At 46.2% G+C, this 25,349-nt stretch overlaps 2 protein-coding genes across 2 annotated transcripts; both read left to right on the top strand.

Annotated features, from left to right (window-relative positions):
* The first annotated feature begins 12,542 nt into the window (after positions 1-12,542).
* Positions 12,543-15,154, top strand: cdaa (cytidine deaminase a). Its single transcript, XM_061258331.1, has 4 exons — positions 12,543-12,778; positions 14,137-14,248; positions 14,788-14,845; positions 14,951-15,154. The coding sequence occupies exons 1-4, from the start codon at positions 12,598-12,600 to the stop codon at positions 15,086-15,088; spliced, it is 489 nt and encodes a 162-aa protein (XP_061114315.1). The 5' UTR covers positions 12,543-12,597; the 3' UTR covers positions 15,089-15,154.
* A 324-nt stretch (positions 15,155-15,478) lies between these two features.
* On the top strand, positions 15,479-24,064 carry pink1 (PTEN induced kinase 1). The gene is made up of 8 exons (XM_061258330.1): positions 15,479-15,981; positions 16,823-17,098; positions 17,570-17,673; positions 17,767-17,949; positions 21,216-21,379; positions 22,016-22,143; positions 22,509-22,739; positions 23,120-24,064. The coding sequence occupies exons 1-8, from the start codon at positions 15,625-15,627 to the stop codon at positions 23,399-23,401; spliced, it is 1,725 nt and encodes a 574-aa protein (XP_061114314.1). The 5' UTR covers positions 15,479-15,624; the 3' UTR covers positions 23,402-24,064.
* Positions 24,065-25,349: the final 1,285 nt, after the last annotated feature.

Raw genomic sequence — 25,349 nt, 5'->3', positions numbered from 1 at the left:
GCCAGAACAGACAGTAGTCGTGAGCGTGAGGTGGAGGTTCTGAGAGGGGGAGGTGCCAAGCGGCCTGTGGAGGCTGAACGAAGAGGTCTGGCAGGGGTGTAGGGTCTGATGATTTTTTGCAGATAAGCTGGGGAAGACCCTTTAACTGCTTGGAAGGCTAGCACCAATGTTTTGAATTTGATGCGAGCCATGACAGGCAGCCAGTGGAGGGAAGTAAGCAGGGGGGTGACGTGTGAGTATTTGGGAAGGTTGAAGACCAGACGAGCTGCTGCATTCTGGATGAGTTGGAGGGGTCTGATGGCAGACGCTGGGAGGCCAGCCAAGAGGGAATTGCAGTAGTCCAGGCGGGACAGAACCATCGCTTGGACCAGGAGCTGGGTCGAGTAGGGGGTGAGAAAGGGGCGGATTCTCCGTATGTTGTATAGGAAGAACCTGCAAGACCGGGTCACCGCCGCAATGTTCTCGGAAAGGGACAGTCTGCTGTCCATCACCACGCCGAGGTTCCTTGCACTGGGTGACGGCGTGAGTGTGGTATCCCCGAGGGAAATGGAGAGATCCAGATGGGGAGAGGTATTAGCAGGGATGAATATCATTTCAGTTTTACCTGGGTTGAGCTTTAGATGGTGGTTGTCCATCCAGCTCTGGATGTCCCTCAGGCAAGCAGAGATACGGGCTGAAACCTGCGTATCAGACGGCGGGAACGAGACGAAGAGTTGGGTATCGTCCGCATAGCAGTGGTAGGATAGCCCATGTGCAGTGATCACAGGGCCAAGGGAGCGAGTGTAGAGAGAAAAAAGAAGCGGGCCAAGGACTGAGCCCTGGGGAACTCCTGTGGCGAGGGGCCGAGGTGTCGATACCGAACCAGCCCAGGCAACCTGGAAGGAGCGACCAGAGAGGTAGGACTCAATCCAGTCCAGGGCTGTGCCACAGATGCCCGTTGCTGACAGGGCAGACAGGAGGATGGAGTGATCCACAGTGTCGAAGGCAGCAGAGAGATCTAGAAGAATGAGGACAGAGGAGAGGGAGGCTGCTCGTGCGGCATGAAGGGACTCACTGACGGAGAGGAGTGCAGTCTCTGTCGAGTGGCCCGATCTGAAGCCAGACTGATGGGGGTCTAGCAGGTTGTTGTTAGAAAAGAAGGAAGAAAGTTGAGTAGAAGCGGCTCGTTCTATAGTTTTAGAAAGGAAAGGAAGAAGAGATACCGGGCGGTAGTTCTGGATGATGGAGGGGTCCAGGGTAGGCTTTTTTAGCAGCGGAGTGATGTGGGCCCTCTTGGAGGATGCCGGAAAACAGCCGGAAGACAGGGAGGAGTTGACAAGGGAGGTGACAAATGGGAGAATGTCAGGTGTGATAGTTTGGAGAAGAGAAGAGGGGATAGGGTCAAGGGCACAGGTTGTAGGGCGGTGGCAGAGCAGGAGTTGAGAAACATCAGAGTCTGTAAGGGGGGAGAAAGTGGAAAAGGAAGGGATGGGCCTAGAGGGGGGGAAGGGCACAGTGAGGGGGGCGGCGGTTGTAAAGGATCTGCGGATGACTGCGACCTTCTCATCGAAGAAATCAGCAAAGTCATCAGCAGCGAAGGAGGACTGAGGAGGAGGAGGCGGTGCGTTGAGGAGAGAGGAGAAAATGGAGAACAGTTTCCGGGGGTTAGAAGCAGAGTTCTGAATTTGCGTTTGATAGTATTTTGCTTTGGCGGCAGTGACATCGGAAGAGAATGCCGCCAGGAGAGACCGGTAAGTCATGAGGTCGGAAGCGTCTCTGGATTTCCCCCACTTCCTCTCCGCTGCGCGGAGGCTGGCCCTGGAGGTACGGAGGGTGTCAGATATCCAAGGACTGGGAGGGGATGTGCGAGGTGGCTTTGAGACAGGGGGACAGAGAGAGTCAAAGGCGGAGGAGAGAGATGAAAGGAGGGTGGCAGATGCAGAGTCAGCGGGGAGTTTGGAGAAGGATTCGAGAGGGGGGAGTGAGGCGGTGACGGTGCTGGCAAAGGACGAGGGTGAGAGGGAGCGGAGGTTACGGCGGGCTGAGGAAGTGTGGGAGGGTTGCCACACGTTCTGGTTTTCCCGGGATTGTTCTCTTTTTTGAGCGACTGCCCCGGAAAGTATACTATACCTCAGGCATATGGCCAATCATCACTGTGTTTTACTCATTTTTACCTGTTTACAGACATGAGATTGGATGTCTAAAAGTAAAGAGGAAAAAACAGAATAGCAGTAGAAGAATCCGGTTTTGTTTGGACATTTAGAAGTACAAAAATCGGGGACAATTCGGGTCCCAGGAAAGAATAGTCATTTTCCGGGGCAGTCGCTCAAAAAAGAGAACAGTCCCAGGAAAACCAGAACGTGTGGCAACCCTAAACCCGACACACGAGGATAACTAATCTCCGTATTCCTCCCCTCTAACTTGTGACCCATAGTTTGCACCGCTGGCCTCCAGGCAAGACAATGCAAATATTTGACTAACATTAAGTTCAGTTAAATTAAAGTATTATATTAATTTATATTCAGTTAGCTCGCTTTCATAAGTTGACGTTCAATAATTAAAATAATCATTGGATAAGTCAGTGTCCTTACCTTAGCTATCGATATTTGATATAGTAGCTTAGCTAGCTTGTGAAAATTCAGTTTCCCAAGATGAGCATGTATCTATGGTAGCTATGGTAACAAACAACAATGTGTGGAAAGTGGGAGCTAATTGACAGTTCTCATTACCATGCCCAGACAGTTTGGCTGAACTTTTAAAGTGGGAAATTTAGGCTGAGAAAAATATGTTTTAAAATATGTTTTAAAATGACAAAATAAAAAAAAATAATTATGCACATTTGTTTTGTTGTTGCCTAAAGACAACTGGCAAGTGTCACATTCAACCACCATGTTACTCCTTTAAAGGTTTAGAAAATGTATTAGATAGGCTATAAGCACAAAGATCTACACACCCTTCCAAATGTATTGGAACAGCAAGGTCAATTTCTTTGTTTTTGTGCCTATACACTGAAGACAATTGAGTTTGAGGTCCAAAGATGTACATGAGATGACGGGTGGCCTGTAGCGTTGTGGTTAAGGTTCTAATCCCAGTGTAGCCACAATAAGATCCGCACAGCCGTTGGGCCCTTGAGCAAGGCCCTTAACTTTACATTGCTCCAGGGGAGGATTGTCTCCTGCGTAGTCTAATCAACTGTACGTTGCTCTGGATAAGAGCGTCTGCCAAATGCCAGTAATTTCAGCTTTTATTTCCTGGTATTTTTATCACCTTTTGTATCAGACCACCTAATTTTTAGATGAGCAAAAGTATTGAAACATGACTGACAGGTGTTTCCTGTGGCTCACATTTGTCCTGTTAGATTGATTGGTTAAACAATTAATAGTTCTGAATGCCTACTCTTGGTTTTAGCCTGGGGTTTTGTCCGTGAGGACATTTCTGTTAGAAAAGATAAACCAACATGAAGACCAGAGAGCTGTCTGTGGGAGAAAAGCAAGCCATTTTGAAACTTAGAAAAGAGCGGAATTCATTGGGGATAGCTTGTACAAGGGATATGCTACCAAATATTAAGAGTTATGTATTTTAATTTACTTAAATACTCTCTGTTCCAATACTTTTGCTCACCTAACAATTGGGTGGTCTGATACCAAATGTGCTATGTTCAAAGTAGTTTAACACATCTAGGTCTAAATACCAGGAAATAAAAGCTGAAATTCTGAATTCTTGTCTTGTGGTCATCTTGTCATCTCAACCCCAAATGTATTCAGTGTATTGCAAAAACAGGAATTGGCCTTGCTGTTTCAAAAATCGGATCCGTGAGTCCCTCTAAGCCCTCACCTACTGCCCCTACAGCAGGTTTTGTGTGGGGGCAGCTGTACTGGCTCATGATGGGACCATTTTTACAGGTAAGGGCTGCCTCTTAATGGTTTTACTCCCAAACCCACCAAGGCCTGAGCTGAAACCCCTCCCATTACTTTTCTTTGAGGGTCCAAATTAATTTAGCAGTAACACAACTATACTCTTTTGAAAAAAGGACAATATTTCAGCAGGACACATGATGAGTAACACCTAGTCCCAGTATTGATATCTTGTTATTTTTATTTTTCATTCACATTTAGTGAAAAGGTTTCTTTCAACATGGTTAAATCATTTTATATATTTGATCATACTGTATATTATTACTGAGGTGAGGAATAGGAATGTGATGGGTGTGTTCAAACATATGTTCCTCTTTCCTGTAATTTGGTAATGTTACTTATGTTTAGTAATCCATCCTGTCACCAGCCTGTGACCGATGACTCAAAGATTCAAATGAAAAGTGAAACAATGTACAGAACAATGTACAGCACTGTGCAAAAGTACACGTAGAACATTTCTGTAAAAAAAAAAGGAAATAAACAGTTTTAATATAAAAAAAATAACTATAAAGAGCAGTGAACAAGTAAAAGGTAAATTAAATCAATATTTGTTGTGACAACCATTTACCTTTTAAAAAAAGAATACAATACAGTGCAAATATCATACTTCAGTGTACTTCTTCAGTGTTGTGTTAGTGCAAATATACTTCTACAGTGTTGTGTAAGTGCAAATTAGTACAGATACTGATACATAGAATAACAAGATAATCATACTGATTCAAAAGATAAACATAGAATAACTAGGAATAACTCGGGAAAATATTATATTAGAGCACCAAAATAGAGGCTATACCACAAGATGCAAACCACTTCCAGAATTGGAAGGCGAGATTACAATTAGCAAGCAAGTACAGAGATGAGCCATAAAAGTTCTAGAAGAAAGTTTTATGGACTGATGAGACCAAGATGAACCTCTACCAAAGTGATGGAAAGGCCAAAGTATGCTTCTGGAGTGGACTCACTCATCTATATTGATGATGTAATTGATGGTAGCAGCAGGACGAATTCAGAAGTCTACAAAGATAGTCTGTCTACAAACTTACGGAGATATGCGTTGTGGTGGCCCGACCAGGGATCGGTACACCACTGGGGTAGAACGGCCCGTGCGCCGGCGCCAAGAGCTGGGGAAGCTGATTGACTCTGAATATTTTCCCATGTCCTATCTAAGAGAACGGCACCTTGGAGAGAGACCGGGAGGAGAATCAGCACCATGGTCAGCAACCCCCGGGGCGAGACGGCTGCGGCCGCATGCCACACGTGAACAGGCACAGCTGAACCGAGTTCGGGAAGGAGAAGCGCGTCTTTAAAAAGGAGACTACAAACGCAACACTGGGCTCATGACGGAGGAGGAGAGATCCGGAGCCAGAGTATACGCATAGGTGGACTAAACCTAGACGGGAGTAAAGAACTGCGAGAGAGCCCATGCCCACGGAGGAAACCCCTGTGGACGAATCCGCAAAGTCCCGGATTCACGTGAGCAGACCATTACCACAATACGCTCACTAACCTCTCTCTCTCTCTACGCCTATATGGGATAAAAGACGGACGACTAGGCGAGGAAAGACGACTTCAGAGGCCAGGGCACCGCCGGGACGGAACGACCCAAAGGTGGATTAAAGACGGACGATCGTGGCTACGTGAATGCCGGTTTCTTTTGTGTTTTCCAATATCGGAGTTCCTAATTTTTTGGACACTTATCGGTTTTTTCCGTTTTTTTCCTTTTGTGGTTTTGTCAAGAAAAGAAAGCACTTGTCCGTGCTGGACTTGTGAAGTGCCCTGCCGGCATGTGTGGAAAATAAAAATAAGTATTTTCACCCATTTTACTCTCTCTCTCTCTCTCTCTCTTAACCAGCGGGTCACTACATATGGTGGAGAATGCGGGCACTGTGATCCCAGCTACCACGAGCGAGAGACCCGACACGAAAAGAAATTCAGCCCCTCCTGACCATGGAGGAAGCGATAAACGCCCTACTGCGCTCCCAAGGCGCCCTGCAGAAAGCCGCGGCAGAACTGTGCCAGAAGACGGGGTCGGTGACACCAGCCAGAGCTCCAAAGGATGTGCTGCTAAAGCAAACGCCGGACGACGAGGTCGAGGCATACCTGGAGACCTTTGAGCGGACGGCCCACCTAGAAAAATGGCCCCACGACGCCTGGGGCTCCATCCTGGCACCATTCCTCAGCGGGGAGGCCCAGAAAGCTTACCGAGGCCTACCCCCCGCCGAGGCCCATGCCTACCCCACCCTGAAGGCTACCATCCTAGCCCAGTATGGGTACAGCCTGCCAGCCCGGGCACAGAGGTTCCATCAGTGGACCTACGACCCCACCCTCCCGGCGAGGGCCCAGGTGATGGCCCTGGGGCGGTTGACCAAGAGCTGGTTGGTGGAGGGCGACGGACCGGCCCTCCTCGACCAGGTGGTGTTGGACCGCTGTGCCCGGGGCCTGGCCCCAGAAATTAGAAAGTACGTGGCCCAACAGGGGCCCAGGACCATTGATGGCCTCGTCAACCTCCTTGAGACCCACCAGGTGGCCCAGGAGATGATCCGAGCAACGAGAACAGACAGCCCCCAAAGACCTCCAGCGGCGGGCTGACCTGAGCCTCGGACCAGACCCCAGTGGAAGGAGGACACCCGGACGGAGATGGGCCGAAGGAGGGAGATGAGGTGGTGCTTCACCTGTGGCCAGGAGGGCCATCTGAGCCGGGACTGCCCCGGCAGAGAGGAGTCCATGGCCACCGCTCCAGAGAGTGGCAGACCCTGCCACTACCTCACCACATGCTGGGCCCACCAGGGCACGGCAGCCCCAAGACTACCCATCAGGATCGGGGGCCAAGACGCCGAGGCCCTGCTGGACTCCGGGAGTGCCATTATGCTGGTGAGACCCGCCCTAGCCGGAGAGAGATGAAGTGAAACCATCGCAGTCACCTGTATACATGGCGATGTGCGACACTACCCCACCACCGAGGTAACAATAACCACCCCTCTGGGGCAATTCACGGGGAAGGTGGGCGTGGTTGAAAACTTGCCGGTGGCGGTGCTGTTGGGGCTGCCCGTTGTTCCTCAGCTACTGGGATGAGAGGCCGACACCAGGGAGGCCAGCCGCCAACCCCCCATCCCGCCGCCGGGGTCACCGGGGGCCACACCCGGTCTGGGTAGCCCCGTCCGGGGAGAGCGACAGAGAGGGGACCCCAACCCCAGCCGGGAGACGACCAACAGCGCGACCCCCCACAGGAACCACGGACACCGCCCAGGAGGGCCTGACCCCACAGCGACCCCTGGTGGCCGAATCCAGCAGCTCCGGGGAATTGTCCGAGTTCCAACCCGAGACAGAAAGGGCCCCAACCGAGTTTGGCACTGCCCAACTACAAGACCCCAACCTGGCCCAGGCCTGGAAGGCTGCAGCGTATATTGAGGGCGTCCCACAAGATGGGGTGAGTAGACCGGCCTTCCCATATTTCCACGTACAGAATGGCTTCCTGTATCGTGTCTGCAGGATCAAGAATGAGAAGGTGGAGCAGCTACTGATACCCCAGACTCACACCTCCAAGGTACTGTACCTCGCCCACACCCACCTGTTGGGGGCGCACCTGGGGCGCGAGAAGACGCAGGACAGGATTGTGGCCCGATTCTACTGGCCGGGCGTCAAGAGGGCCGTGGAGGACTACTGCCGGCAGGTAAGTAGGTAACCTATCGCAACCCCCTGATACCCCTCCCCATCATAGATGTGCCATTTCGCAGGATTGCCATGGACATAGTGGGACCCCTACCCAAGTCGACCCGGGGCCACCGCTACATCCTGGTAATAGCAAATAGCAGAGGAGGTGCTGACTGACCAGGGGTCCTGCTTCATGTCTGGGGTAATGAAGGAAATGTGCAAACTGCTAAAAATTAAACAGATCAGAACGTCGGTCTACCACACCCAGACGGACAGGCTGGTGGAACGCTTCAACAAGACCTTGAAGACGATGATGAGGAAGATGATAACCACCGACGGTAAGGACTGGGATCACCTACTACTGTATTTAATGTTTGCCATACGTGAGGTCCCCCAGGCATCCACAGGGTTTGCCCCCTTCGAGCTACTCTACGGGAGGCGGCCACGAGGGCTCATGGACCTCGCCAAGGAGGCCTGGGAACAGCAGCCATCCAGACAGCGCTCCCTGGTGGAGCATGTGGTCGACATGGACCAACGGATGGCGCGCATCTGGCCGATGGTCCGGGAGCACATGACCCAGGCCCAGGCAGAGCAGGCCTGTACAACAGGAATGCCCAGGTGCGTGAGTTCCAGCCTGGAGACAAGGTGATGGTCCTGATCCCCACGAGTCAATGTAAGTTTCTGGCCAAATGGCATGGCCCCTACAAGGTGGTGGCCAAAGCTGGGCCGGTCAATTACACCATCCGACAGGTAGGGAGGAGACACACCCTCCAAAGGTATCATGTCAATCTGTTGAAAAAATGGCACGTGCTCACTTATGTCTGACACAGGGGGCGCCACTGGAACTCCCGGGGGTGGCCACTGGAGACCAGTTGACGGACAGACAGCGCCAAGATCTCCGGGAGATGGTAAGCCGGCATATGAGCGTGTTTTCCACCCTCCCGGGCCGGACAAGGCTGGTCCGAAATGACATAGTGACCGAGGCCGGGAAGAAAGTGCGACTGCGACCCTACCGAATCCCGGAAGCCAGAAGACAGGCCATCAGGGAGGAGGTGGCAAAGATGCTAGACTTGGGGGTGATTGAGGAGTCCCAAGGCGCCTGGTCCAGCTCGGTCATGTTGGTGCCAAAACCCGACGGAAGTTGGCGCTTCTGAAATGACTTCCGGAGACTCATTGAGATCTCCCAATATGACGCCTACCCCATGCCCCGAATCGATGAGCTGATCGAGCGGCACGGACCAGCCAGATACATCAGCACCCTGGACCTCACCCGAGGGTACTGGCAGGTGCCCCTAACCCCCCAGGTGAGGGAGAAGACAACCTTCGCCACCCCGGACGGCCTGTTCCAGTGTCGGGTGCTGCCGTTTGGAGTCCATGGAGCCCCCGCCACCTTCCAACGCCTGATGGACAAGATCCTAAGGCCCCACAGGGAGTATGCCGCCTCCTATCTTGACGACATCGTTATTAACAGTGCCGACTCGGAGAGCCACCTGAGGAGGCTGGAGGCCGTGCTGGGGGCGCTCCGGGAGGCTGGGCTAACGGCTAACCCCGCTAAATGCCGCCTGGGCCTGGAGGAGGTCGATTACCTGGGCCACACGGTGGGACTGTATAGGCAGTTCATCCCGGACTTTGCGTCTAGAGCAGCCACACTACACGACTTGACCAAAAAAGATCAAGGCCATACCGTGAAATGGTCTGAGGAGGCGGACCGGGCCTTCTTGGACCTGAGGGCTGCCCTGGGACAGGAACCAGGAGCTGTCCTGTCGCAGATACAAGATGCAACGGAGGACCCTATAACATACATCAGCCGGAAGCTCCTGAAACACGAGAAAAACTACAGCACGGTGGAGAAGGAGTGCCTGGCCATCAGATGGGCCGTTGGTAAGTTGAAGTATTACTTCCTAGGCCGGGAATTCATCCTAATAACTCATCATGCCCCCCTGACCTGGATGTATCGGTGCAAGGACACTAACACCAGGGTGACCCGATGGTTCCTCGAACTGCAAAGTTTTAAATTCAAGGTGGAACACAGGGCGGGGAGGCTCCAGGGAAACACGGATGCGCTGTCTAGGATGAATGAGGGCCTGTATTGTAACGCTCCCGCCGAGGGCTGGGAGCTGAGGGGGAGGAAATGTGGTGGCCCGACCAGGGATCGGTACACCACTGGGTGTACTGACTCTGAATATTTTCCCATGTCCTATCTAAGAGAACGGCACCTTGGAGAGAGACCGGGAGGAGAATCAGCACCATGGCCAGCAACCCCCGGGGCGAGACGGCTGCAGCCGCATGCCGCACGTGAATAAACATTTTAATTGAACAGGCACAGCTGAACCGAGTTCGGGAAGGAGAAGTGGCACTTATTGGTGTTTTCTGTTTTTTTCCTTTTGTGGTTTTGTCAAGAAAAGAAAGCACTGGTCTATGCTGGACTTGTGAAGTGCCCTTAACCTTAACCAGCGGGTCACTACAGCATCCAAACTAGGAACTTTATCATGCAGCAAGACAATGACCCAAAACACACTGCCAACTCAAAAAAGGACTTCAAGAAGAATGTTTGGTGATGTCAGTGGGTTGCAGGCTTGATGCAGTTATTGCAAGCAAGGGATATGCTACCAAATATTAAGACTTACGTATTTTAATTTACTTAAATACTCTCTGTTCCAATACTTTTTCTCACCAAACAATTGGGTGGTCTGATACCAAAAGTGCTATGTTCAAAGTAGTTTAACACATCTAGGTCTAAATACCAGGAAATAAAAGGTGAAATTCTGAATTCTTGTCTTGTGGTCATCTTGTCATCTCAACCCCAAATGTATTCAGTGTATTGCAAAAACAGGAATTGGCCTTGCTGTTTCCAAAATCTGATCCGTGAGTCCCTCTAAGCCCTGGAATTCACCTACTGCAGGTTTTGTGTGGGGGCAGCTGTACTGGCTCATGATGGGACCATTTTTACAGGTAAGGGCTGCCTCTTAATGGTTTTACTCCCAAACCCACCAAGGCCTGAGTAACATCTAGTCCCAGTATTGATATCTTGTTATTTTTATTTTTCATTCACATTTAGTGAAAAGGTTTCTTTCAACATGGTTAAATCATCTTATATATTTGATCATACTGTATATTATTACTGAGGTGAGGAATAGGAATGCGATGGGTGTGTTCAAACATATGTTTCTTTTTCCTGTAATTAGGTAATGTTACTTATGTTTAGTAATCCATCCTGTCACCAGCCTGTGACCGATGACTCAAAGATTCAAATGAAAAGTGAAACAATGTACAGAACAATGTACAGCACTGTGCAAAAGTACACATAGAACATTTCTGTAAAAAAAAAAAAGGAAATAAACAGTTTTAATATAAAAAATATTACTATAAGGAGCAGTGAACAAGTAAAAGGTAAATTAAATCAATATTTGTTGTGACAACCATTTACCTTTTAAAAAAAGAATACAATACAGTGAAAATATCATACTTCAGTGTACATCTTCAGTGTTGTGTTAGTGCAAATATACTTCTACAGTGTTGTGTAAGTGCAAATTAGTACAGATACTGATACATAGAATAACATAAGATAATCATACTGATTCAAAAGATAAACATAGAATAACTAGGAATAACTTGGGAAAATGTTATATTGGAGCACCAAAATAGAGGCTATACCACAAGATGCAAACTACTTCCAGAATTGGAAGGCGAGATTACAATTAGCAAGCAAGTACAGAGATGAGCCATAAAAGTTCTAGAAGAAAGTTTTATGGACTGATGAGACCAAGATGAACCTCTATCAAAGTGATGGAAAGGCAAAAGTATGCTTCTGGAGTGGACTCACTCATCTATATTGATGATGTAATTGATGGTAGCAGCAGGACGAATTCAGAAGTCTACAAACATAGTCCGTCTACAAACTTACAGAGATATGCGTCCAAACTAGGAACTTTATCATGCAGCAAGACAATGACCCAAAACACACTGCCAACTCAAAAAAGGACTTCAAGAAGAATGTTTGGTGATGTCAGTGGGTTGCAGGCTTGATGCAGTTATTGCAAGCAAGGGATATGCTACCAAATATTAAGACTTACGTATTTTAATTTACTTAAATACTCTCTGTTCCAATACTTTTTTTCACCTAACAATTGGGTGGTCTGATACCAAATGTGCTATGTTCAAAGTAGTTTAACACATCTAGGTCTAAATACCAGGAAATAAAAGCTGAAATTCTGAATTCTTGTCTTGTGGTCATCTTGTCATCTCAACCCCAAATGTATTCAGTGTATTGCAAAAACAGGAATTGGCCTTGCTGTTTCCAAAATCTGATCCGTGAGTCCCTCTAAGCCCTGGAATTCACCTACTGCCCCTACAGCAGGTTTTGTGTGGGGGCAGCTGTACTGGCTCATGATGGGACCATTTTTACAGGTAAGGGCTGCCTCTTAATGGTTTTACTCCCAAACCCACCAAGGCCTGAGCTGAAACCCCTCCCATTACTTTTCTTTGAGGGTCCAAATTAATTTAGCAGTAACACAACTATACTCTTTTGAAAAAAGGACAATATTTCAGCAGGACACACGATGAGTAACATCTAGTCCCAGTATTGATATCTTGTTATTTTTATTTTTCATTCACATTTAGTGAAAAGGTTTCTTTCAACATGGTTAAATCATCTTATATATTTGATCATACTGTATATTATTACTGAGGTGAGGAATAGGAATGCGATGGGTGTGTTCAAACATATGTTTCTTTTTCCTGTAATTAGGTAATGTTACTTATGTTTAGTAATCCATCCTGTAACCAGCTTGTGACCCATGACTCAAATGAATTCAAAAGTAGTTGTATTGTACCATTTTTTGTTTAAAAAAAATAGAGAAGACATTAAACAAGTTGCATCATTCCAAAGGTTTAGTCACCCCTTCTACTAAGCTGTTACATCATGTGAATACAGAGTAGGCAGTCGGACAGGCTGATAAAGGAAACCTGCTTGAGCAGTAGAAGAACTATTTCAGCACCTCCCTGCAGTGTGACTCAACCCTCTGGCTTGTGAGAAGAGATTTTCTGTGCTTTCATGGCAAACCTTCAGAAAGTTGATCACAGGGGGGAGATGGGGAACGGCAGGGCCTATCTGAGGACAAGAAAGGAACATCTGATCCATGAGTCCCTCCAAGCCCTGGAATTCGCCTACTGCCCCTACAGCAAGTTTCGTGTGGGGGCAGCTGTACTGGCTCATGATGGGACCATTTTTACAGGTAAGGGCTGCCTCTTAATGGTTTTACTCCCAAACCCACCAAGGCCTGAGCTGAAACGCAGGCCACACGATGAGTAACATCTAGTCCCAGTATTGATATCTTGTTATTTTTATTTTTTTCATTCACATTTAGTGAAAAGGTTTCTTTCAACATGGTTAAATCATTTTATATATTTGATCATACTGTATATTATTACTGAGGTGAGGAATAGGAATGCGATGGGTGTGTTCAAACATATGTTTCTTTTTCCTGTAATTAGGTAATGTTAGTTATGTTTAGTAATCCATCCTGTAACCAGCTTGTGACCCAAGACTGAAATGAAAAGTGAAACAATGTACAGTGCTGTGCAAAAGTACATGTAGAATGTAGAATGTAGGGTGCTTAAAAGTCTTTTGCACAGTACTGTATATATTTTGTTTTTTTTTTAATGATCACATGCCCTTTTCTGAGTTTCCAACAGTAATCACATGATCAAATTAATGTTAAACACACTGTGCCCAAATGTATACCCTCTATTTTCCTTTTCTATTGTTGTTTACGGCATTGTAAATCCTCCCATACTAACAATATAAACCAAATAATATACCATTTTGACATTCTGGAATGCGGCACACACTTTAAAATGTTGTGTGATTGTGTTATCCATTGTTCTTTTTACATTTACAGTTTGAATGATAATAGCAATGATAATGATACAATACATAGGTGCTCAGTCAATAAAAGTGCTGAGCTAGTAAAAATGCTCAGTCAGTAAAGATGGTCAGTCAGTAAAGATGCTCTGCCAGTCAGGACACTCAGTGAGTAAAGGCACTCACTCAGTAAAGGTCAGTGAAAGTATTCAGTCAAAGGTTGAATGTTTTACAGAAAAGGTGGGAAGTTGAAACTGCTCTTCAAAGTCACATTTCTCCTGTTAATATGCACTGGCTCCCAGAGTTAATCAACAATTATTCTCTCATGTTTACTAGATTATTCTAGGTCAAATGGAACACATGGATCTTGGTAAAGACCAGGCAAATTCTGTTATACAAATTCTGTTATACAAATTTGAAGTATACGAATTATACTACACATTATGTTAAACTAACAGCTTCTCTTAGCTTAACAGAAGCCATTGTGCAGAGAGACTTACACAAGCAGAGAACATCAACGTTATTCTTGTATTCTCTAATACAATGATGAAGTACCATCTAGGAGGCAAATAAGGCCCATTTATAATCACTCCTCAGTGTTTTTTCCAAATATTTCAGTATTTTAGTAACTACTTGCATTGCATCATATCCCCATTATTTTGTCACAATCTGTTGGATGTCTAAATGCATAACCTTATATAGCAATGCTATTTTTTCTTTCTTGAACAGGTTGCAATGTGGAGAACGCTTGCTACAACCTGGGTATTTGTGCAGAGCGGATTGCCATTTCAAAAGCTGTGTCAGAGGGACATCAGAAGTTCATGGCTATAGCAATTGCAAGGTAACATATTAAACGTAACATCAAGTGTTTTGCAAAAGAAGAGATCAGTTGAACAAAAAATTCATTTCAGAAATCTACTACTGTATGTAGACTGTATTTGGCGTATCAGTCCCACATTCTTTGCCCTTCTTACAGAGAATATTACTCGTTTTGTAGTCCTGTTGCTCATTTAGCAAACATTGCATATTTTATTAGTGACCCCTGGTGCCAGTATTGGGCTACAACAGATTAAAACAGGAAGGCGTGTGAACGCCTGAAATGTATTGGATAAAAAAAATGTAAATGTGTAAAAGTGGGAATTTAATGTGTATTTGTTTTAAGACACATGGGTATATGTACACACTGAATTAGATATTTGTGCCATTGTGTTTCTACAGCTGGTGCAAATTTACAACAGCCATTCCTACAGTGGCATTTATCGCAAAGTTTCTTGATTTTCTACTTTCTACACATGTTCAGAAGCAAGCTTTCTCTCTGTAAATGAGCATTCACTACACATTTCTTGTCTTCTATCTTTTTCCCCTTTTTTCTTGCTACAGTGACCTACGTGAGAAGTTCATTTCACCGTGTGGAGCCTGCCGACAGTTCATGAGGGAGGTGAGTTTACCTATTTGCAGAAGAGTCTAAAAATATGTCTGAGACAGAAATCTGTTAACTATGCACACTTTACCATTTGTTACAACGGGTACATTAATCTTACAGTTTGGTGACAGCTGGGATGTGTACATGACCAAACCGGATGGGTCCAGTGAAGAGATGACCGTGGGAGAACTCCTGCCGGTGTCCTTTGGGCCTGAAGATCTCACAAAGAACAAAGTGCATGCTATTCAGAAGTTTTAGGGTGTCAACAGCACAAAGCACAAATCTGGAATTCAAAACTGTCCAAAATAAAGCCATTCTTAAGCAGTGTCTTTGTCATCTGTTGAATAGTTCATGAAACATTACCAGTTCTAATACACTCTGGGGAAATTACTGCACTGGACATTGTGACTGTTGAGGATTTTAGAAATTATTTGAGAACTTTTACTAACTCTGAGTAACAATTTTTGTCTTAAAACAATTTGCTGAGTTTTGTTTTATGTGTCTGTGTTCGTTCTGGAAGTAATTAATGACACGCTGTCATATTTTCGGATTAATTAATGGGTTGTGTAAACCTAGTCAATAAATTATATTAGATACATAATCTCGAAATATAAACGATTCACATCCCTCTTTGCTGACGCACAACATATACTTTACGTCACGTGGTCAGAGACATGCTCTCTGGATAGACTTGTTTATTTTCCGTCCTTGTTGTTGTGCATTAGGCCAGATAGCTGAGGGGGTCTCGATTGGGGCAACGTCCCAAGGAGGACAGCTTCTTCTAATCTAAAACCATGTCTGTAAAACATGCGATCAGTCGGGGGCTGGAAATGGGGAGGTCTGTATTTCAGCTCGGTGTCCTGAAACCCGTTGCCCGACTTGCAGCAAAGTTCCGAGGGGAGCGTCTTCGTGTAGGCCCGCCGGCCCGTAGCGTTCAGCCGCAGACTTTCCTGCCTTATCGCTACCGGTATTATCGCATGTCCCTGAGCGGCTTAGCCGCTCAGCTGCAGTCCCTTGGTTTCAGGAGGTTCCCAGGCACAGGCTCCCCCAGGAACAGGGCCGTGTTTCTGGCTTTCGGACTTGGTTTAGGATTGATCGAGCAGCAGCTGGAAGATGACAGAAGGAGTGCCGCGACATGTCAAGAAATTCAGGTAAGTTAGCTAATGGGCTACGTAAATGTAAGACTAGCTAACAGTTAGCTAACAGTCTGATTTATAGCATTGGGAAATTAGCTCGTTAGCTAAAATTTTCAATAAGTTTGATCAAATAACATTTGCTCTCAAGGGACATATTATTATTACTATTATTAGCATTAGCTTGTTAGTTTGCTGTTGGGAGTTTTGTTTTTCGTATTACTGTCAGAATCTATAAACAAAACATATCCTTCTAGTAATACTAACGTTTAGTAATGAGATAATATTTTTGCTAGCTAGCCAATGCTCTTCGACCTCACATAAAGTGAATTACGTGGTTAGCTAGATGTTACTGATAATAAATATCTTCAATTTTAGATGATGAGTGCGGTTTCTGTACAGAAGTTACATTGGTCCAGTAAGATAGTACATGGTCTACATTATGAAGTTACGTGGCATTCTGAACCACAGTGAAAGAAATAAGGATAGAAAGCCATAACCTTTAATTACCTTAGATTAGATTAGATTAGAAGATTGCGGTCAGTGCAGAGATTCTCATTTCTGTGCAAGTGGGCCATGGTACTGTACAGGTCATACAGCAATACACAGCTATGTTTCTCAGTTTGTCAGTCTCATCCCCTTGGATAGGCCTACATACTGTATAAGGGGAAAACAAGGCTGGAACACACTCATCTAAGCACCAGTTCATGTGTGCACACCTCCGCCAATTGTACCTCCGTCTCCGCAATGTGCAGATATTCCGAAATTATAGTTGTTTTGTGTGTTTTACGGATACAGACAATAGAAAGGCTTCTGGGTTTTCTCAAGAGTTCTCTGCATTAACCAACTTGTTCAAAAGGCCGTCTTCAGGAAGAGAAAGTTCCAGAACCCGCTCAAACCCTTCACCTTGGGCTACAGACTGGAGGACTACGTGATGGGGAAGCAGATCGGCATGGGATGCGACGCTGCCGTGTACGAGGCCGCGGCTCATTTGCCAGCACCGGGGGAGAGGAGAGAGTGTTCCCTGGTTGAGCTCGTGTCCGGAGGGAAGGACGGACAGGGGGAGCACGAGGCTCTGAGGTCCGGCTCCATAGCCAGCTATCCGCTGGCCGTGAAGATGATGTGGAACCTCGGGGTGGGTAGTTTGGGTTTCCAAATCTAATCCGGTAGATTTCACAAAGGCAAAAATAAAAGCATCCACAGTTGCATAAAAAACTTAATCCAGTTAGACACCAGGATTTGATCTTTAACCCTTTGAAGTGTAGGGTTCAAAATTCCAAGTCAGTGTTCTAGAACTTTCAATTACCTGTAGTGATTGTAGCAACAGCCTTAGAATGTCTCATAATCTTCCAATTGATCTTACACCTACATTCAACTATTCAGTATTCCAGCATGCTTATGGTTGTGAGAGATGCACCGTCCTTACTGTTATAAGACGCTGAGCATCCTTTGTGCTTGCTTACGTTGTGTGTGTGTGTGTGTGTGTGTGTGTGTGTGTGTGTGCAGATAATTAAGATAAGCCTAAACGTCATTTCAGTAACACGGGGTTTTCAATCTGGGCGTGTAGTCAGTACAGAGCATTCCCTCTTTGCCTATTGAATTACAGGCTGGCTCCTCGAGAGAGGCCATCCTGAACTCCATGTCCCAGGAGCTGGTCCCTGCAAGCCCTCTCGCTCTGAAAGAGGAGACGCCCGCGCCCGTCCTCGATGGGTGAGTTTGGGCCGACGCCCAGGCTGCTGGTGGCGGTAACGCGTGGTAAAGTGAGAATCTCAGCTGAACCGGACCCCTCATTGTTCCCCGCAGGCGTTTCGGCGGGACGCCCAGGAGGGTCTCTGCCCACCCCAATGTGGTGAGGGTGTACAGGGCCTTCACCGCCGAGGTGCCCCTGCTGCCCGGAGCTCTGGAGGAGTACCCCGACGTCCTGCCCCCCAGGCTGAACCCCGCAGGCCTGGGCAGCAACAGCACCCTCTTCCTGGTCATGAAGAAGTAAGCCGTATTCACTTCCTGTTTGTTTCAGGACTTTTTGCCTTCAGTCTCCTCTTCAGTATGTAGAATGCATGTTCAATTCGATTCAGATTCTGTGATTGACTCAACCAGTCAAGGATTTTCTGCCTTTTAGTCTTGGGCTTTAGGCTTTTTATTTTTTTATAAATACATTTATTTTCAGATTTTCTCCCAATTCGGTAGCCAATTGTACCCCGTCTGATTCATTTAGAGCTAGTATTAGATACACCGCCCACACCCTGTCCCTCGGTGGCCCTACGAGAGCGACATGCCTTCTTCAAGCCGTCTCTTCTCATGCTTGTGACCGTGATTCCGAGGCGTCCAAGGTGCTTTTTGTGCGGTGATCTACTAACCCTGCCAAGTCCCTCCCCCTGGAGCAGCGAGCCAATTGTGCTGCTCCACATGAGCCGGCCAAACTTGGCTTTTGGCAGGGCTGGGAATCGAACCCCCCGGTCCCCGGTGTGCAACTGCAGTAAACTGCAACCGTCTGCTGCGTCTTAGCCTGTTGCGCCACCGCGGCCCCTTTATAGGCTTTTTTTACTCAAGCAGTATATTAGTCTTGCTGCATAATGAAGTGCCTTCCAATAAGTTTGATGGCATTTGGTTTTATCTGAGCAGATAAAATATTTCTGTAGATTTCAGAATTAATTTGATGAGGACAAGTGAGCCTGTTCCACTGGCAGCCAGACAGGCCCAAGCCATAACACCCCCTCCACTATGTTTCATGGATATGGATGAGGTGATATGCTTTGGATCATGGGCTTTTCCTTTTTTTCTTCACCCGTTCCTCTTTCCATCACTCTGCTACACGTTAATTTTTGTCTCATCTCTCCACAAGACTATGTTCCAGAGCTCTTGTGACTCTTTTAGCAAACTAATCTCAGCTATGACTTTAATTTCAGAGCACAGAACACTGTTGCATCAACCTCATGTTGTCACACCCAACAACAAAAGGCCAAAGGCAATTGCAAAGTCTAGAATCAAGACTAGGCAGCTCTCTTCTGTATTCACACACATGATTACACCTGCCTAATGAAAGACCAATTCAACAAATACCTTTAGTACCTTAAAATGGGGGGACCGTGTAAAAATGGTGCTGTCATTTCGATATGGATGGAAATACCCTCAAATTAAAGCGGACAGTCTACACTTCAACCTCATTGCCACTGACAGTTGATCATTTGCTACAAAAAATGACTAAGGCATTTTTCCCGAATATTATGGCACCCTTAAAATGGGGGGACTATGTATATACAGTGGGCTCAAAAATTATTGGCACCCCTGACAGAAAATGAACAAACAATACTCAAAAAAATTCTAAACAATATATTTATAGACAAACTCGAAATACCAACATGTGATAAATACTGTGCTATATTAATGTTTCAATGGAACCAACAAAAATCATTAACTGATTTGATTAAAAATCAATTTCCTCCAAATCAATGTTTCACAATTCTTGGCACCCTTAAAGATTATTGTATATAATACCTACCAAAATTAAACCAGGTATTAAATTCCACTTATTTAAGTTTATCTATGTGTTAAGGAACTGTATTGAGTGATTACATCACTTCCGTTTTCACTAGGGTATAAAAATGAGGTAACACGCATGCAATATCCCTTTGTCATCCAACACCATGAAGAAAACAAAAGAATTGGCAGTTCAAAAGAGGCAGATGGTCGTAGACCTTCATAAACTTGGTAATGGCTACAAGAAAATTCACAAACGATTGAATATACCACTGAGCACTGTCAGAGCAATTATAAAAAAGTTCTGTTGAAAATCTCATGGGTAGAGGACGCAACTGCATTATGCCCCCCAGGATACTGAGGAGAATGGTGAGAGAAGCAACAAAATCCCCAAGGATCACAGTGAAAGAATTGCAGGCCTTGGTGGCATCTTGGGGTCACCAGGTTTCAAAAAGCACCATCAGACGCCACCTCCATAACCACAGCCTCATTGGAAGGGTTGCCAGAAGAAAGCCTTTTCTGACCACAAGACACAGAAGAAAGCGCTTGGAGTTCGCCAAACGTCATTTACATTATGACTGGAACAAGGTTCTCTGGTCAGATGAGACCAGAATTGAACGTTTTGGTCAGATACAGCATCGGTATGTTTGGCGTAGGAACAGAGATGCATACAAGGAGAAGTACCTCATACCCACAGTGAAATATGGTGGTGGGTCAGTCATGTTTTGGGGCTGTTTTAATTCCAGAGGTCCAGGGGCACTGGTTAGGATTGATGGCATAATGAATTCCAGCAAGTATCAGGCAATTTTGGCTGAAAATCTGGTTCCCTCTGCCAGAAGTCTGGGACTTGGTCGTAGGTGGACTTTCCAACAAGACAATGACCCAAAACACACCTCAAGATCCACACAGAAATGGTTCCGTGACAACAAAATCAACGTTCTGCAATGACCATCTCAGTCACCAGACCTCAATCCAATCGAAAACCTGTGGGCTGAGTTGAAGAGGTCAGTTACATTACATTACATTACATTATTGGCATTTGGCAGACGGTCTTATCCAGAGCGACGTACAACAAAGTGCATAAGCACAAACCCAAGAATGTGAAGGATCTTGAAAGGATATGCAAAGAGGAATGGTCCAAAATCCCTCCAAATGTGTTCCTTAATCTTGTCAAAAATTACAGGAAGAGACTCCATGCTGTTATCCTTGCCAGAGGTGGTTGCACTAAGTACTAGGTGAAGGGTGCCAATAATTCTGAAACCTTGATTTTGTTGAAATTTATTTTTTATTAAATGATTGTTATGATTTTGGTTGTTTCCATTGAAACATTAATAAAGTACAGTATTTGGCACATGTTGGTGTATTACCGTTCTCTATAATTATATTATTCTTTATTTTTAAGCCTTGTTTGTGCATTGCTGGTGAGGGGTGCCAATAATGCTTGAGCCCACTGTAAATGCTGTAATTTCTACTTGGTGAAATGAAAATGTATAAGAATGCTCTTTATAAAAGTTTTAAATCGACACTTAAACCACATGTGAATTGTTCGATTACAAATATCTAATTGTGGAGTTCAGAGCCAAGTCGAGAAGAAATGCCTTTGTCCCAAACGTTATAGAGTTCACTGTGTGTCATGATGTGTTTTTTTAATAGAGAGTCACAACTATTAGCACTTATCACACATCTGCAATGCAATGTGCTTTACAGAAGTGGATAAAACAATATTACCGCCGATTAGAAGAGGTAGATGTGTGCATTTGGCTCTGTCCCTGCAGCTACCCGTTCAACCTGCGGCAGTACTTGCAGGCGGCGGTGCCCAGCCACAGGGAGGGCACCCTCATGCTCCTGCAGCTGCTGGAGGGAGTGGACCACCTGTGCAAGCAGGGCGTCGCCCACCGGGACCTCAAATCCGACAACGTGCTGGTGGAGTTCGACTCGGGTCAGGAAGGAGCCCCTGGGCAGCCGCCGTTACCACTGCCTCTCTCACCCTCTCTTTACGTCACGCTACACTACTGCCATTTTACCACTGCCTCTCTCACCCTCTCTTTACGTCACGTTACACTACTGCCATTTTACCACTGCCTCTCTCACCCTCTCTTTACGTCACGTTACACTACTGCCATTTTACCACTGCCTCTCTCACCCTCTCTTTACGTCACGCTACACTACTGCCATTTTACCACTGCCTCTCTCACCCTCTCCTTACGTCACGCTACACTACTGCCAGTTTACCACTGCCTCTCTCACCCTCTCTTTACATCACGCTACACTACTGCCATTTTACCACTGCCTCTCTCACCCTCTCTTTACGTCACGCTACACTACTGCCATTTTACCACTGCCTCTCTCACCCTCTCTTTACATCACGCTACACTACTGCCATTTTACCACTGCCTCTCTCACCCTCTCTTTACGTCACGCTACAAATAATGAAGTGATGAAGGTTTTCAGGCCATTGAGAGTGAGCTGCAGATTCCACTGTGTCGTGACTCTCTCTGGGTGTGGCAGACCTGTTCTGATCGACTGATCTGATGATGTGGCAGCAGCTGAATGTGTTTTCGCTTCCCACGTGTAGGAGGCTGCCCACGCATAGTCATCGCTGATTTCGGCTGCTGCCTGGCAGAGCGGGACCGCGCATTACGCATGCCATTCAACAACCGCTGTGTGAACAGAGGGGGGAACGCCAGTCTCATGGCGCCAGAGGTGAGAACCCTTCATCAATGGCGCTTTGTATCAGTTCCATTACATTTCAGTTAACTCAGGGTGCAGATTAATTTATGGATTAAATTAAACTGTATTTAATTGAATAACTTGAATTTCAGTTATTTATTTTGTGAATGAATTGAATTGAAGTGAATTCCACATTACACCCCACCATGTACAGGTTTTCTTTGAATATGAAATATTTCAGGAAATATCAAGCTTGAGAAGCAAATAAATATTTCTGAACTCCAATCACAAGGGCAGTGGTGAAGGTTGTTTTGCAGGTGGCAAACGATATACAAAACCAAAATGGGTACAGACGAATACATATTTACATACGGCAAAACTCATTTTCCCATCCTAAGGTGGCCACTGCGGTTCCTGGGCCAGGCATGGTGATTGACTACAGCAAAGCTGATGCGTGGGCAGTGGGCGCCGTTTCTTATGAGATCTTCGGGCGGCCCAACCCATTTTACAGGCCGGAGGGGCTGGACAGCAGACAGTACCAGGAGAAGCAGCTGCCCCCGCTGCCCGCCCGTGTGCCCACCGACACCCGCCTGGTGGTGGAGCTACTTCTGCGCAGGGCCCCCGCTAAGGTCAGTAGCCATGTCGCCCACAACCGGCACACAACAGCTCTCGCTCGCTTTTAGGTCTTTTCAACCGGACCATTTGGGATCTAATTAGGATTTCGGCCAAAAGGTTGCATGTAATTGGCTGTTCGGAGGGACTACAGTTCTGCAGGAAAAGGGGGCTTGCCGATTATCACAGTTTTCACAGCTTCAAACTCCTTTGAGAACAAAAGCTCAATTAATTGTTTGTCATGAACGTTCTTCTCCTTTCCAAAACATTGTTGTCTAGAATTGCATTGACTTGTTATTTTGTAAGCTGCGGCCCCTGTTCAGAGTGCAGTGCGAGAGCTGATTTCTCCCCAAAGCTGTTCTGAAGCCTCCTGTTCCCCCCACCCCCCTCCCCGCAGCGACCCAGTGCCCGTGTGGCTGCCAACATTCTGCACCTCAGCCTGTGGGGTGGGTCGGCACTGGCCAGTCAGGACACGGCTAGCATGAAAAGCATTGCCGATTGGCTGCTGTGCCAGTCTGCCGTGGTGCTCCTGAGGGGGCGGGGCCCTGTAACCAGCAGTGTGGAGGTGGAGCTACAGAGGTGCTTCCTGGCCAACCTGGATCTGGAGGACCTCAACACTGCCATGGGATTCCTCCTCTTTGGACGTGAGCAGCAGAGACGGGGGGTCCTAGCAAATTAGGCTTTTTGCACATTTCAGTTTGAGACTTTTTTTTTTCTTTTTTTTTCCCAATACCTTGAAATATTAAATATGCACAAAGCCTAATTCATTTTAGAACTTACCTCTCTTTCCAGCTGAATGCAAGACATGAGGCAAAACATTTTGGGATTCTTATAAGCACTTTTGTAGTTGTTTGCACTCATAATTGTGTAAGAACTTAAATCTTCTCAATAGGGGTTTGGACACCGCTTGAGTTTGTAATATATATTCTGATTAACACTACTATAATGTAGGAGTGTATAAGGTATATTTGTAAAAGAGGAAATCATTTTAAAAATGTGTAACCACTACCTTTATTTCTGAAAAATGTTAAAGCATTTAATGAGATTAATTGATTTCATTTCAGTGCTTCATTCATTTGAATTGTTTATGGCTTAGAAAGTCAAAATATGTATAAATTATTAGAAACAAATTCAGTGGTATCTTTAAATGGAAACCTGGATTGAGCTTGTAAAAAGGGCTCTGGGTTGTAAAAAGTTAGCGTTTATTTCTTCTGTTAATGGCCAGGAGAAAATTATTTGTGCAGATATTAAAATATAAATACGTTAATTTGGCATGATTGGAACTTGAATATGCCTATGTAATTGATCTGTTTTTAGTTTGATTAAAGTTCAGCAAATTGCAGCCCAGTCTCCGTGTCTTGATTCAACACCCCACAGTGGTGACAGAGTTCCAGAGCCAGCCAAGCCTTTCATTACAATCTGTGATCCTTCCAGTCAGAACACATTCATAACTATGGCTAGAGGAGAAGATAGACACCTGGACAGTATGCCAACGACCTGCACGCATAACATTACTAACCCAGCTATTTAGAAGAATATGAAATGGGTTATCCAGGTTCAAAGCGGGCACAGGTATATAGGCAAGAATAGGAGGAGAGAGTAGAATGGAAACTCACCACCTGGAGTGGTAGTCCACACCTCCATTCTCAGTGCCCAGGAGGCCATGTTACCACATATCCTTCCAACTGCTCCCCATCAGAGTGAGACTACCAGGCAATAGAATGAGACGACTCAAAGCTAAACCGAGGTTTGAGAGCAGGTTTTTCAGAGCCACACTCCTTGCTCTTTGGCTCGCTCATCCCAGAGGTGTCCAAGCCACTGCTTGGGAAGGATGAGGCTTCAATCTCATGTGATTACCCCTGACCCCTCGAGCCAGCTCGAGGCCAGGTCCAAGCCAGACTCTTCCCTTGTTCCTCCAATGAGGACAGTGCTCTATGAGGAACCGAACCAGAACCGGCCCTCACCTGGGCTCCTTGTATAACCCTGGTGCTACCAGTACAAGCGAATAGATGGATAGATCATTGCATTTGTATAGCACAACACTCAAAGCGCATTACAGTGATCAGGGGAAACTCGCCTCAACCACCACAAATGTGTAACACCCACCTGGGTGAGGCATGGCTGCCATTTTGTACCAGAATGCTTACCATACACCCACTGAGGTGGTGAGGGACAGAACAATGTTTTTGCCAATTGAATCGGAATGATTACGTGGCAGGTAGAAAGAGCCAGGCTGGGAATTTAGCCAGGACCCCCTTCTCTTAGCGAAGAGTGGCATAGGATCTTTAATGACCACAGTGAGTCAGGCCCTTGGTTTAACGTCTCATCCGCGTGTCCCCATCACAGCGCTGGGGCATCGGGGATCATTTGTCTGAAGGGAACAATCTTCCAGCAACAATTTTTATTTATTTATTTCCCAGGAGGTACTCCCATCCAAGTACTAAACAGAGCAGGACTCCAGAGCATGCACAAGGAGCTTAAGAAGGAGTTGGCTAAGCATCATCAGATCTATTTCCAGTTTAACCCTCCCAACGCTCCACATTTCAGAGGAACCTAGGAGCGAGAGATCAGATCTGTGAAGGCTGCCCTCAACATCACCACTGGATCGTAAAGGTTACTGAAGACGT

This window comes from Conger conger, chromosome 10 (genome assembly GCF_963514075.1).
Source record: "Conger conger chromosome 10, fConCon1.1, whole genome shotgun sequence".
Lineage (NCBI taxonomy): Eukaryota > Metazoa > Chordata > Actinopteri > Anguilliformes > Congridae > Conger > Conger conger.
This window is presented reverse-complemented; position numbering and strand designations above follow the sequence as displayed.